At 39.9% G+C, this 15,300-nt stretch overlaps 1 protein-coding gene and 1 pseudogene across 1 annotated transcript in view; one reads left to right on the top strand and one right to left on the bottom strand.

The window, feature by feature from the left end:
• The window catches only part of TBCE (tubulin folding cofactor E), a 99,901-nt gene that overhangs the window by 65,214 nt on the left and 19,387 nt on the right, over positions 1–15,300 (bottom strand). Inside the window, exon 2 of the mRNA XM_036277453.1 lies at positions 10,314–10,444. Coding sequence (XP_036133346.1) covers positions 10,314–10,413 — 100 coding nt within the window. The 5' untranslated portion in view covers positions 10,414–10,444. The remainder of the gene's footprint in view (positions 1–10,313; positions 10,445–15,300) is intronic.
• Positions 14,600–15,206, top strand: LOC118640548 (annotated as a pseudogene).

The raw sequence follows: 15,300 nt of genomic DNA, 5'->3' as shown, positions 1-15,300 counted from the left end.
TCAGTGAACTTGGTGAGGGCCTCAAGAGCATAAAAAGGGCCCAGTCAGAAATGGATGCACAGTCAGAAATGAAGGAGGCACTAACCGAAATAAAGAATAATTTACACAGATTCAATAGTAGAGTACGTAAATCCAAGAAGCAAACCATCGATTTGGAATATAAGGAAGCAAAAAACGTCCAATCAGAACAGCAAAAGGAAAAAATAATCCAAAAAAATGAAGATAGTGTAAGGAGACTCTGGGACAACTTCAAGCATGCCAACATTTGCATCTTGGGGGTGCCAGAAGGAGAAGAGCGAGAACAAGAAATTGAAAACCTATTTGAAACAATAATGGCAGAAAACTTCCCTAACTTGGTGAAGGAAACAGACATACTAGTCCAGGAAGCACAGAGAGTGCCAAACAAGATGAACCCCAAGAGGCCCACACCAAGACACATCATCATCAAAATGCCAAAGGTTCAAGACAAAGAGAGAATCTTAAAAGCACCAAGAGAAAAGTAGTTAGTTACCTACAAGGGAGTTCCCATAGACTGTCAGCTGATTTCTCAAAAGAAACTTTGCAGACCAGAAGGGAGTGGCAAGAAATATTCAGAGTGAGGAAAAGCAAGAACCTACAACCAAGATTACTCTATCCTGCAAAGCTGTCATTTAGAATCGATGGCCATAGAAAGAGTTTCCCAGACAAGAAAAAGTTAAAGGAGTTCATCACCACCAAACCATTATTATATGAAATGATGAAGGGTCTTTTTGAAAAAAAAGATAAAATATATGAACAAACAAAATGGCAATGAATACTTATCTATCGGCAATGGAATCTACAAACAAAATGAACACGCAGAAGAGAAACATTCTCATAGATACAGAGAACAATTTGTTGGTTGCCAGATGGGAGGGGGCTTGGGAGAATGGGTGAAAAAGGTGAAGGGATTAAAAAGTACAAATTCGTTGCTAGACTGACTAACCTCAAAGGGAAAGGGGTGGAAAGAAATAAACCAAAGAACTTATATGCATAACCAATAGGACGCAGACAATAGTGTGGTAAAAGGCGTGAGGGGGGGGGCAGGAGTGGGGAGGAGGAGGTCAATGGTGGAATAATGAAAACATCTGTAATACATTCAACAATAAAGATTTAAAATAAGATTTTTAAAAAGAAAGAAAGAAAGAAACAACCCCCAAAAGAAAGAAAAGGAGGAATCACCAGAAAAGGAACTGCATGAACTGGAAGGAAACAATTTGTCAGATAAAGAACTCAAAGCAATGGTTTTAAGGTACTCAAACAATTTAGTGAGAACTACAAGCAACTTAATGAGAATTATAAAGAGCTCAGTGGGAACTACATCAGCATAAAAAAAGAGGTAGAAGCTATGAATAAAAATCAAATGGAGCCCTGCCAGTGTGGCTCAGTGGCTAAGCATCCATGCACCTAAGGCAGTGGTTCTCAACCCTCCTAATGCCCTGACCCTTTAATACATTTCCTCACGTTGTATGTGAGCGTATCTGCACATGGGTGGACCTACCTGGCAATAGATAGAGGAGCGGTGGTCTCGGTTCCTAAGACCATCGGAAATACGTGTTTTCCAAAGGTCTTAGGCGACCCCTTTGAAAGGATCATTCAACCCCCAAAGGGGTCGCAACCCACAGGTTGAGAATTGCTGAGTCCTAAGGGTTGCTGGTTCGATTCCCGGTCAGGGCACATACCCAGATTGTGGCCCAGATCCCCAGTGCGGGGCATGCAGGAGGCAGCCAATTGATGTATTCTCTCATCGATGTTTCTATCTCTCTCTCCCTCTCCCTTCTTCTCTCTCTAAAAGTCAATAAAGAAAAAAAAAATCAAGCCCTGGCCGGTTTGGCTCAGCGGTTAGAGCGTCGGCCTGCGGTCCGGAGAGACCCGGGTTCAGTTCCCGCTAAGGGCACGTACTTCGGTTGCAGTTTGTCCCCGGCCCTGGTTGGTCGTGCCGGTGGCAGCCACTCGATGTGTCCCTTCACATCGATGTTTCTGTCTCTCTCTCCCTTCCTCTCTCTCCCTCCCACTCTATCTGAACAAAAAATGAAAAAATATCCTCGGGTGAGGATAAAAAAAAAAAAAAGAAAAAAAAATCAAGTAGAAATAAAGATGACATAGCTGATATAAAAATACCTTGGAAGGATTCAGTAGTGGATTAGAGGTGTCACCTCACACATGCCAAAAATGGCCGCCATCAACAAATCATTAAACAAGTGTTGGTGAGGATGTGGAGAAAAGGCGACTCTACTACACTGCTGGTGGGAATGCAGACTGGTGCAGCCACTATGGAAAACACTATAGTGTTACCTCAAAAGTTAAAAATTGAACTGCCATTTGAAGTGATCCCACTTCAATGAATATACCCTAAGAAGCCTGAAACATCAATCAGAAAGAATATATGTACCCCCATGTTCATAGCAACACTATTTACAATAGCTAAGATCTGGAAACAGCCCGTGTCCATCAATAGATGAGTGGATAAAAAAGCTGTGGTACATATACACAATGGAACACTATGCAGCAGTAAGAAAGAAAGATCTCTTATCCTTTGAGAGACCATGGAGGGACTTGTAGAGTATTATGCTAAGCAAAATAAGCCAATCAGAGAAAGACAAATACCACACAATCTCACTTATTTGTGCAATATAATAAACAAAACAAGCTGATGAACAAATAGACCCAGAGACATAGAACGGAGTATGGTTCAAACTGACAAACCTCAGAGGAGGGGGGTAGGAGGGAGGATGAGATAAACCAAAGAACTTGTATGCATATATGCATAACCATTAGACACAGACAACAATCCTGAAGGGGAGGGCAGATCGGGAGGAGGGTGTCTGGAGGGGAAAGGAGAAACATCTATATCAAAAATAAATTAAATAATAAAATTTAAAAAGAACTCCGGCCCTGGCCAGTTTGGCTCAGCGGTTGGAGCGTCGGCCTGTGGTACAGAGAGACCTGGGTTCAGTTTCCGCTAAGGGCATGTACCTCGATTGCAGTTTGTCCCGGGCCCTGGTTGGTCGTGCGGGTGGCAGCCACTCAATGTGTCCCTTCACATCGATGTTTCTCTCTCTCTCTCTCCCTCCCACTCTATCTGAACAAAAAATGGAAAAATGTCCTTGGGTGAGGATAAAAAAAAAAAAGAACTCCGTAGCCAGTTTGGCTTGGAGCATCAGCCTGAGGACCAAAGAGTGGTGGGTTTGGTTCCAGTCACGGGTACATACCTCAATTGCTGTTCAGTCCCTGGCCCTGGTCAAGGTCATGTGGGAGACAACCAATAGATGTGTCTCCTTCTCATCAATGTTTCTCTCTTTCTCTCTCCCTCTCTCCACCTCCCTCCCACTCTATCTGAAGATAAATAGAAAAATATCCTCAGGAAAGGATTAAAAAAAAAAAAAAGAGCCCTGGCTGATTTGGTTCAGCGGTTGGAGCATTGGCCTGCAGACCAGAGAGTCCCGGGTTCGGTTCTCACTAGGGGCATGTACCCCCCAAAAAAAGAAAAGTAAAAATAAAAGAAATAATTACCCCCACCCACCCCCAAAAATAGTAGATTAGAAGAAGCTAAAGACCAAATCAGCGAGTTAGAAGACAAGGTAGAAAAAAACACCCAAATAGAGCAGCAAATGGGAAACAAACTTAAAAAGCAGGAGGAGAGTTTAAGGGAGCTTTCAGACAACACAAAACGTAACAGCATTCACATCAAAGTGGTACCAAAAAGAGAAGACTTGAAGAAAGGAATAGAGAACCTGTTTGAAGAAATAATGACAGAAAACTTCCCTAACCTGGTGAAGGAAAAAGTCACACAAGTGCAGGAAACACAGAGAGTACCAAGAAGATGAACCCAAAAACATCCACAGCTAGACACATCATAATTAAAATGCAAATGTTAAAGAAAAAGAAAGAATCTTTAAAAAAGCAAGAGAGAGAAAGTTACCTACAAGGGAGCTCCCATTACAATGTCAGCCAATTTCTCAATTGAAACACTGTAGGCTTGAAGGGTGTACCATGAAGTATACAAAGTAATGAAAGGCAAGGGTCTGACTCCAACTACTCTACCCAGTAACTCTATCATTCATAATTGAAGGTGAAATAAAGAGCATCACAGACCAAAAAAAAAAACTAAAGGAATTTACTACCACCAAACCAGCACTGCAAGAAATGGTAAAGGGACTGTTTTAAGAAGCAGAAGAAATAGAGAAGGAGGAACACAGGCATAAAATAAAAATGGCAACTAATAAGTACCTATCAATAATAACCTTAATTGGCCATGGCCTGCTTAGCTTAGTGGTTGGAGCATTGGCCCAAGGACCAGGGAGTCCCAGGATCGGTTCCCGCTAGGGGCACATGCCTCGGTTGCAGTTTGTCCCCAGCCCTGGTGGGGTCCTGTGGGTGGCAACCACTCGATGTGTTTTTCTCACATCAATGTTTCTCTCTCTCTCTTCATCTCTCTGTCCCTCCCACTCTGTCTGAAAATAAATGCAAAAATGTCCTCAGGTGGGGATAAAAAATAATAATAATAACAATAATAACAATAATGACCTTAATTGTAAATGGTTTAAATGCTCCAATTAAAAGACACAGGGTAGCTGACTGGATAAGAAAACACAATCCACCGGGCCAGTGTTGTTCACTGATTCTGCACTGACCCATGCACCAAGAGGTCACCAGTTCGATTCCTGGTCAGGGCACATGGCCAAGTTGTGGGCCCAATCCCCAGTGTGGGGCATGCAGAAGGTGGCCAACAGATGTTCTTTCTCATCAGTGTTTCTATCTCTCTCTCCTTCTTCCTTCCTCTCTCTCTAAACCTCTCTCAATAAAGAAAGAAAAAAAAAGAAAACACAACCCATATATATGCTGTCTACAAGAGACCCGCCTTGCAACAAAGACTCACACAGGATGAAAGCAAAGGAATAGAAAACAATTTTCCAGGCAAATGGAAATGAAAAAAAGGCTGGTGTAGCAAGACTCATATCTGATAAGACAGACTTGAAAACGAGAGCCATAATAAGAGAGAAAGAAGGTCACTACATAACATTAAAAGGATCGATTCAACAAGAGGCTATAATGCTGATAAACATATATGCACCAAATATAGGAGCAAGATATACGTATTTAAAAACTTCTGGAAGACTTTAAGAAATAGATCAATAGCAATACAATCATAGTGGGTGACTTTAACAATCCACTCACACCAATGGATCGATCTTCTAGACAACAAGGAAACAGAGTCCCTAAATGACAAACTAGATCAGTTAGACTTAATTGATATTTATAGAACATTTCAACCCAAGGATGAAGAATATACATTCTTCTCAAGTCCACACAGGACATTCTCAAAGACAGACCACATGTTAGGACACAAAGTAAGTCTCTACAAATTCAAGAAGACTGAAATCATATCCAACATCTTCTCAGATGACAGTGGCATGACACTAGAAATCAATTACAATAAAAAAATTCAAACACATGGAGGCTAAATAGCATGTTATTAAACAATGAAAGGGTTACCAATGAGATCAAGAAAGAAATAAAAAACTTCCTAGAAACTAGTGAAAATTAACACGCAACAATACATAATCTATGGGACACAGCAAAAGCAGTCCTAAGAGGAAAGTTCATAGCCATACAGGCCTACCTCAAGAAAGAAAAAAAAAATTCTAATAAACTATCTAACCCAACAACTTAAAGATTAGAAACAGAACAAAAAGAAAACCCCACAGTTAGAAGGAAGAAAATAATAAAGATCAGAGCAGAAATAAATGACATAGAGATTAAAAAACAATATGAAAGATCAATGGAAGAGCTGGTTCTTAGAAAAGATGAACAAGATTGATTAACCTTTAGCCAGACTCACCAAAAAACAAAGAGAGGACCCAAATTAATAAAATCAGAAACAAAAGAGGTGAAGTAACAACAGACACCACAGAAATACAAAGGATTGTAAGAAAATACTATGAACAATTAATGCCAACAAATTTGACAACCTAGGTGAAATGGACAAATTCTTGGAATCATATATTATTCCAACACTCTACTGGGAAGAGTCAGAAAACCCGAACAAACCATTAACAATTAAGGAAATAGAAGTAATCAATAAAATCCCAGCAAACAAAAGCCCTGGTATGGATGGCTGTACAGGGGAGTTTTACCAAACGTTCAAAGAACTATCACCTATTCTCCTCAAACTATTCCAAAATGTTCAAGAACAAGGAAGATTCCCAAGCTCTTTTTATGAGGCCAGCATAATCCTAATTCCAAAACCAGATAAAGGCACTACAAAGAAAGAAAATCACAGGCCAATATCCTTGATGAACATATATGCCAAAATTCTCAACAAAATCTTAGCAAGTCAAATCCAGCAATATATTAAAAAAATTAAACACCACAACCAAGTGGGATTTATCCCAGGAATGCAAGGCAAGTACAATATTGGTAAATCAACAAATGTGATACACCACATAAACAAATGAAAGATAAAAATCATATGATCATATCAATGATGCTGAAAAAACATTTGACAAAATCCAGCACCCATTTCTAATAAAAGCTCTCAGCAGCCCTGGCCGGTTTGGCTCAGCGGTTAGAGCGTCGGCCTGTGGTCCAGAGAGACCCGGGTTTGGTTCCCGCTAGGGGCACATACCTCGGTTGCAGTTTGTCCCCGGCCCTGGCTGGTCATGTGGGTGGCAGCCACTCAATGTGTCCCTTTCGCGTCGATGTTTCTCTCTCTCTCTCTCTCTCCTCCTCTCTCTCCCTCCCACTCTATCTGAACAAAAAATGGAAAAATGTCCTCGGGTGAGGAAAAAAAAAAAGCTCTCAGCAAAGTGGGAATAGAAGGATCATATCTCAACATAATAAAGGCCACTTATGACAAACCTACAGCCAACATCATACTCAATGGGCAAAAACTAAAAGCATTTCCCTTAAGAACAGGGATATCCACATTCATCAATCTTAATTAACATAGTACTGGAAGTCTTAGCCATAGCAATTAGACAACAAGAAAAAATAAAAAAGATCCCAATTAAAAAGGAAAAAGTGAAACTGTCATTATATGCAGATAATGTGATATCGTATACAGAAAACCCTAATAACTCCATTAAAAAACTACTAGATTTAATAAATGAAATTGGCAAAGTAGCAGGATACAAAAGCAACATCCAGAAAATGTTGACATTTTTATACACTAATAGAACACACAGAAAGAGAAACTAAAAAATAATCCCATTTACCACTGCAACAAAAAAATTTTAAATTAAGATACCTAGGAATAAAGTTAAGCAAAGAAGTAAAGAACCTGTTCACAGAAAACTACAGGACATTAAATATATATATATATATATATATATATATATGAAGATATAAAAAAGTGGAAGCATATACCTTGTTCATGGATTGAAAAAATTAACATCATTAAAATGTCCATACTATCCAAAGCAATCTATAGATTCAAAGCAATCTCCATCAAAACACCAACGACACATTTCACAGAACTAGAACAAATACTCCAAAAATTTATATGGAATCAAAAAAGACCCTGAAGAGCCACAGCAATCTTGAAAATGATCCCACGTAAGAGGGATCACACTACTGAATATCAGGTTAAACTACAAAGCCAATGTAATCAAAACAGCCTGGTACTGGCAAAGAACAGGCATATAGATCAATGGAACAGAACAGAGAACCCAGAAACTGACCCAAGACATTATGCTCAATTAATATTTGACAAAGGTGGCAAGAACATACAATGGAGTAAAGACAGCCTCTTCAATAAATGGTGTTGAGAAAATTGGACAGCTACATACAAAAAAATGAAACTAGTCCACCAACTTATACCATACATAGCCCAAGTAACCATCAATATTTCAGTGGATAAAAAAAACTGCGGTACATATACACAATGGAATGCTATGCAGCTGTAAGAAAGACATATCTCTTATTCTTTGAGATGGCTGGGACCTGGAGAGTATTATGCTAAGCAAAATAAGCCAGTCAGAGAAAGACAAGTATCACATGATCTCACTTATTTGTGGAATATAATGAACAAAATAAGCTGATAAACAAAATAGACCGAGAGTCATAGAAGTTGGGATCAGACTGACAAACCTCAGAGGAGGTAGGGGGAGGGAAGAAATAAACCAAAGGACTTATATGCATGTATATATAACTAATGGATATAGACAACAATACTGTGAAGGTGGGGTGGGAGCAGGAAGGAGGGTGTCAATGGGGGAAAAGGAAAAACACCTGTAACAAAAATAAATTAATTTAAAAAATAAAATAAAAATGCGCCCAGCCAATGTGGATGCCATAGACTGAGAGGTCCCAGTTCAATTCCTGGTCAGGGCACATGCCCAGGGTTGCAGGCTCAATACCCAGTAGGGGCTGTGCAGGAGGCAGCCGACTGATGTTTCTCCCTCACATCAATATTTCTATCTCTCCCTTCCTCTCTCTAAAAAAAAAAAAAAATCACTTAAAAACATTTTTTTTTAATGGGCAGAGGATTCAAACAGATATTTTTCCAAAGACATACAGATGGTCAACAGGTACATGAAAAGGTGTTCAAAATCACTCATCAACAGAGAAATGCAAATCAAAACCACAATGAGATATCACTTCACACGTTAGAATGGCTAGTATCAAAAAGACAAGAAATAACAAGTGTGGGTAAGGATATAGAGAAAAGGCCTCATGCAGCCTCATGCACTGTTGGTGGGAATGTATACTGGAGTATCCACTATGGAAAATAGGATGGAGGTTCCTCAAAATATTTTAAAATAGAACTACCATAGAATCCAGATTTCCACTTCTGGATACTTATCCAATGAAAACAAAAACACCATCTTGAAAAGATATATGCAGCCCATGTTCACTGCAGCATTATTTACAATAGCGAAGACATGAAAATAACTTAAGTGTCTACCAACAGATGAATGAATAAAAAGCATGGGATATATATATATACACACACACACACACACACACTCAACATAAAATTATTCAGTTATAAAAAGGAAGGCTATCTTACCACTTATTATTATTTTTTTAATCCTCACCCAAGAATATTTTTCCATTTGTTTTCAGACAGAGTGGGAGGGAGAGAGAGAGAAGAAAGAGAAACATTGATGTGAGAGGGACACATCAAGTGGTTGCCTCCCGTACGACCTGACCAGGGCCAGGGACCAAACTGCAACCAAGGCACATGCCCCTGACTGGAATCATACTCACGACTCTTTGGTCTGTGGGCCAATGCTCTAACTGCTGAGCCAAACTGGCTAGGGCATATCTTACCACTTTTGACAACATGAACAGACCTTTAAGGCATTATGCTAAATGAAATAACTCAGGCAGAGACAAATACCATATAATTCACTTACAGGTGGAATGTTTAAAAAAAAAAAAAGAAGAAATCGCCTGGCCAGTTTGGCTCAGTGGTTAGAGGGTCGGCCCACGAAACAATGAGTCTCAGGTTTGATTCTGAGCAAGGGCACGTACCTTGGTTGCGGTTTGTCCAGCCCTTGCTGGGATCGTTTGGGAGGTAACCAGTCGATGTGTCCCTCTCATGTCGATGTTTCTCTCTCCCTCCCTCCCACTCTATCTGAAGATAATGAAAAAATATTCTTGGGTGAGGATTAACAAAAAAAAAATTTATTTTATATTGTATTATATACTTGAAAGTAGCTAATAAAGTATATCTTAAATTTGCATTACAAGAAAAAAATTGTAACAATATATGGTGATGGATGTTAATTAGATTTATTGTAGTGATCATTTCAGAATACATACAAATATTGAATCATTATGTTGTACACCTAAAACTAATATCTTAGTTTTAAAAATACAAGTAAAATAATGCTATAGAAACACGGATAAATATATACCAAATAATAAGTCAAAAAAAGGTAATACAAAATTGTATTTATAGCGATTTAAACTACATTAAATACATACACACACACACACACACACACACACGAATTAATGACAAAAGATATTTCAAAAATTATTTAGTTTTAGAGTTTAGGATTATGATAACTCAAGATATTTTTGTCAATTAAGGTTTACTCAGAAGATATTTAAGGTTGAATTAATGTAAAATAGAAACACTAAATAATTAAAATGTATAAGAAAATAAAACCATAGATACCACAGGATATTGTGAACAAATAAAACTGTATATAGGAGGCATCTCTAAATTGGTTATTAGTTTTCTTAAAATTGAGTTAATACAGCTCTACTAAAAGGCTACACAGAACAACTACAAAATACACACACACACATACACACACACACACAAAATCATGCATTACCTGCCACAGGAGGGACAGTGCCATAAAACCGCACTGTTGCACGTTCTCCATTAACTGCAACTCTTCGACCAATGACATCTGATGGCAGCATGTCATTCATTATAATACAGCCAGAATCCAAAATATGAGATCTAAGAAGAAAAGTAGAACATTAACAAGAACTTATTAAAATTAATTTTAAAATATTTTTCTTTATTGATTTTAGAGAGAGAGGAAGGGAGAGGGGGAGAGGGATAGACACATTGATGAGAGAGAACATCGATTGGCCACCTCCTGTACACGACCTACTGGGGAATGAGCTCACAACCTGGGCATGTGCCCTGACCAGGAATCAAACCAGTGATCTCTTGCTGCATGGGTCAATACTTAACCACTGAGACACATCAGCTGGGCATTAAAATTATTATTATTATTTTTAATCCTTACCTGAGGATATTTTTCTACTTATCTTCAAATAGAATGGGAGGGAGAGAAAGGGAGAGAGAAATATCGTCATGAGAAGGACACATTGATTGGCTGCCTCCTGCATGACCCCAACCAGAGCCGGGGATGAACTGCAACCACAGTACATGCCCTTGGCCGGCACTGAACCCATGACTCACTGGTCCGTGGGCGTATGCTCTACCACTGAGCCAAACCAACCAGGGCTAAAATTAATTTTTTAATTGTTTTAAACTTCATGTAGATATTTATGAAGTCAATGCTGTTGAACAATTCAGTCTTCCTATTTTGGTGAGGAGAATCTAGTAGTTTTATGTAACATACTCTGATAATTTTACTTTAATATCTAACTGTGTTTTTATAACCTATTTTTAAAATCTTAACTCCAGCCCTGGCCAGTTTGGCTCAGCAGTTAGAGCGTCGGCCTGCGGTCCAGAGAGACCCGGGTTCGGTTCCCACTAAGGGCACGTACTTCGGTTACAGTTTGTCCCCGGCCCTGGTTGGTTGTGCGGGTGGCAGCCACTCGATGTGTCCCTTCACGTCGATGTTTCTCACTCTCTCTCCCTTCCTCTCTCTCCCTCCCATTCTATCTGTACAAAAAATGGAAAAATATCCTCGGGTGAGGATAAAAAAAAAAAATCTTACCTCCAGTTAGCTCATATCACCTGACCTATTGTGTCATTTACTGAAGAGGGTGGAAAGGAGAGAGAAAAAGGGGATAAAATGATGGAGAAAGGGGAAAAGGAGCCCTGGCTGGGTGGTTCAGTTGGTTGGGTGTCATCCCATACACTGACGAGTCCAATTCCGGGTCAGGGTACACGAGTGAGGCAACTGATGGATGTTTCTCTCTCACAACAATGTTTCTCTCTCTCTCCCTCCGCCCTCCCTTCCTCTTTCTCCAGAATCAATGAAAAAAACATATGCTCTGGTGAGGATTAAAAGAAAGGGGGGGGGGGGGGCAAAGGAAACAGGCAACATGAACAGTGTTCTCTCCTCAGGAAGAGGGAAAAACACAAATCCACAGATAGGAGAAGCAACACACATGATGAACAATAAATAAAAAATTAAACTAATAAAAACATATAATCCTCAAAATAAAGAGGCCTTAAAAGGAGCCTGAGAGCCCGGCTTGTGTGGCTCAATGGTTGAGCATCAACCCATGGACCAAGAGGTCGCCGGTTCGATTCCCGGTCAGGGCACATGTCCAGGTTGTGGGCCCCGTCCCTAGTAGGGGGCATGCAGGAGGCGGCCCATCAATGTTCTCTCTTGTCGATGTCTCTCTCTCTCCCCCTTTCCCTTCTTCTTTCTAAAATCAAAAAAAGGGAAAAAATTAATTAAAAAAAAAAAAAAAAAAGGAGCCTGAGAGAAAAGCATCACCTGTCTAGGAGTGATAACTAGATCCAAGTCCCACTTCACTTCACAGGAAAGCAGTAGACTGAGTCAGCTGAAATCCAGACAGTGGGAAATTCTACAGAACAAACCAGTTGGTTTCTTCAACAAATGAAATGTAGGAGAAAAACAAACAGATGAGCCGCCATCAACAAATCATCAAACAACAAGTGTTGGCCAGGGTGTGGAGAAAAGGGGATTCTCGTACACTGCTGGTGGGAATACAGAGTGGTGCAGCCACTATGGAAAACAATATGGTGTTACCTCAAACAATTAAAAATTGAACTTATCATTTGACCCAGTGATCCCACTTCTAGGAATATACCCTAAGAAGCCTGAAACACCAATCATAAAGAATATATGTACCCTCATGTTCATAGCAGCACTATTTACAATAGCTAAGATCTGGAAACAGCCCAAGTGTCCATCAGTAGACGAATGGATAAAAAAGCTGTGGTACATATACATAAAGGAGTTCTATGCAGCTGTAAGAAAGAAAGATCTCTTATCCTTTGAGACAATATGGAGGACCTGGAAAGTATTATCCTAAGTGAAAGAAGCCAAGCAGAAAAAGACAAATACCACATGATCTAACTTACTTGCGGAATATAATGAACATAACAGTCTGAGGAATAGGGTAGTAACCTTCAGGAGAGGGGGTGGTGGGGGGTGGGAAGAGATAAACCACAGAACTTATATGCAGGTATGCATAACCAATGGATATGGACAACAAAGCCAAGGACGGGGGCAGGGGGCATGGGGAGGGGGGTGTCATGGGATAAAAAAGGAGGCTGTAACAAAAATTAAATTAAAAAATAAATAAATAAACACAATAAAAAAAGAAACTTGAAAAAAAAAAGAAACAGATGAAGAGAGAGCAAAGAGATTAAAAGAAACTTAAGAGATATGTCAACCAATTGGAATGTATGAACTTTATTTGGACTCTAACTTTTTAGAACTGTAATTAATTTTTTTAAATAGGAAACTGAAAATTTGAAAACAGATATTCAATGATATTAAAGAATAACTGTTTCCAGGAAGCCTAATAAAAATCAATTTATTTGGAAAAAAGGGAAAGAATAATTGTTAAATTTTTAGCTGTGATAATAGTATAATGGCTATAATTTTTAAAAGCCTTTTAAAAATATTTTAAATACGCATTAAAATATTCACAGGGCCTGGCCTGTATGGCTTAGTGGACTGAGAGGTCCTGGTTTGATGTCAGTGCACATGCCCAGGATTTGGGCTTCATGCCCAGTGGGGGACACGCAGCAAGCAGCTGACGAATGTATCTCCCTCACATCAATGTTTCTATCTCCTTCTTCTTTCCTCTCACTAAAAAAATCAATAAAAACAATTTTTAAAATATTCACAGGTATTTTAATATTTTTTTTCTTTACTGATTAGAAAGAGAGGAAGGGAGAGGGAGAAAGAGATAGCAACATCGATGAGAGAGAACATCGATTGGCTGCCTTCTACACGCCCCCCACTAGAAATCAGGCCCACAACCTGGGCATGTGCCCTGACGGGGAATCGAACCAGCGACCTCTTGATGCATAGGTCGATTCTCAACCACTAAGCCACACTGGCCGGGCTCACAGGTATTTTAGAACTGTATTTTACATATGTCATGCTAGTAACAGTACAGACAATACATTGAAAGAAAGTAAGAAACAGAGTGGCTACTTAAGGAAATATTGCTATAATTCAGCCAAGGTATTGGCCTCCAAGTACTCATTCGACACATGAAGCACTAATTACATGCTACCTACTGTGATGGACCTTACACCACAGAAACTATACACATATGATTCCTGCCTCAGAAGCTTACAGTCCAGTGGCAGGTAAACCTGAGAGAAGGGTATAGATTTCAGAGAAAGTTGAGAGCTAGAGCCCTGGCAGTTAGAGCGTCGGCCTGCGGTCCCGAGAGACCCGGGTTCAGTTACCACTAAGGACATGTACCTCGGTTGCAGTTTGTCCCCGGCCCTGGTTGGGTCGTGTGGGAGGCAGCCACTCGATGTGTCCCTTTCACGTCGATGTTTCTCTCTCTCTCTCTCTCTCTCTCTCTCTCTCTCTCTCCCTTCCACTCTATCTGAACAAAAAAATAGAAAAATGTCCTCGGGTGAGGATAAAAAAAAAAAAAAAGAGCTAGAATCAACTGGGTTTGGTGATTAAATGGACAGAAATGATAAAATGGAAGACTAGGAAGACTCAATATTTTGTCTTGGGTAGATGGGGGTGCCAAACACCAAAATAAGAAATATAAGGGGAGACTTAAGTTTGGGAGGAAAGACCGTGAGTTAGGAGGTGTCTATAGAATGTCATGATGGACGTGGATCTCTATTTCAAAGGTGTTTGTACTTGACATGTGTACTCGGGAGTCATCAGCACAATTTATAACTGATACCGTGAAAGTAGATGAGATCAAAAGTGTATTAGGTGAGGCAGGAAGATCCTGGGAAAGCGAAATGGAGGGGTTTGCGTCTAACCTAGTGGTCTGCAATCTGGCCTACAGCGGAAAGCTGGAGGAGTTGAAGGAGATCCTGACCGATAAATCCCTGGCTACTAGGACTGACCAGGACAGCAGAACTGCATTGCATTGGGCGTACAGCTGGACATACAGAAATTGTTGAATTCTTGCTGCCAGTGAATGATAAAGATGATGTCGGTTGGTCTCCTCTACACACTGCTGCTTCTGCCGGCTGGGATGAGATTGTAAAAGCCCCTCTAGAAAGAGGCGCCAAGTGAATGCTGTCAATCAAAATGGATGCACTCCCCTACATTATGCAGCTTCCCAAAACAGGCATGAGATCGCTGTCATGTTACTGGAAGGTGGGGCTAATCCAGATGCTAAAACCATTATGAGGCTATAGCAATGCTCCGGGCAGCAGCCAAGGACACTTATCCTGTGATGAGGAGAGAGTAGAAGAAGCGAAACTGCTGGTGTCCCAGGAAGCAAGTATTACATTGAGAGTAAAGAAGAAAAGACACTCCTGCAAGTGGCCAAAGGTGGTCTGGGTTTAACACTCAAGGGAATGGTGGAAGGTTAAGCAGCTTGGATTTATTCTTGCTCTGTATGTTTTATGGTTGTTGTCAGTGTCCTAGAAACAAATGTACTTTGTGCACAAGACATCATCTATGAATGATGAAGCTTTTT

The sequence above is a fragment of the Molossus molossus genome, unplaced genomic scaffold (assembly GCF_014108415.1).
Source record: "Molossus molossus isolate mMolMol1 unplaced genomic scaffold, mMolMol1.p scaffold_m16_p_23, whole genome shotgun sequence".
Lineage (NCBI taxonomy): Eukaryota > Metazoa > Chordata > Mammalia > Chiroptera > Molossidae > Molossus > Molossus molossus.
This window is presented reverse-complemented; position numbering and strand designations above follow the sequence as displayed.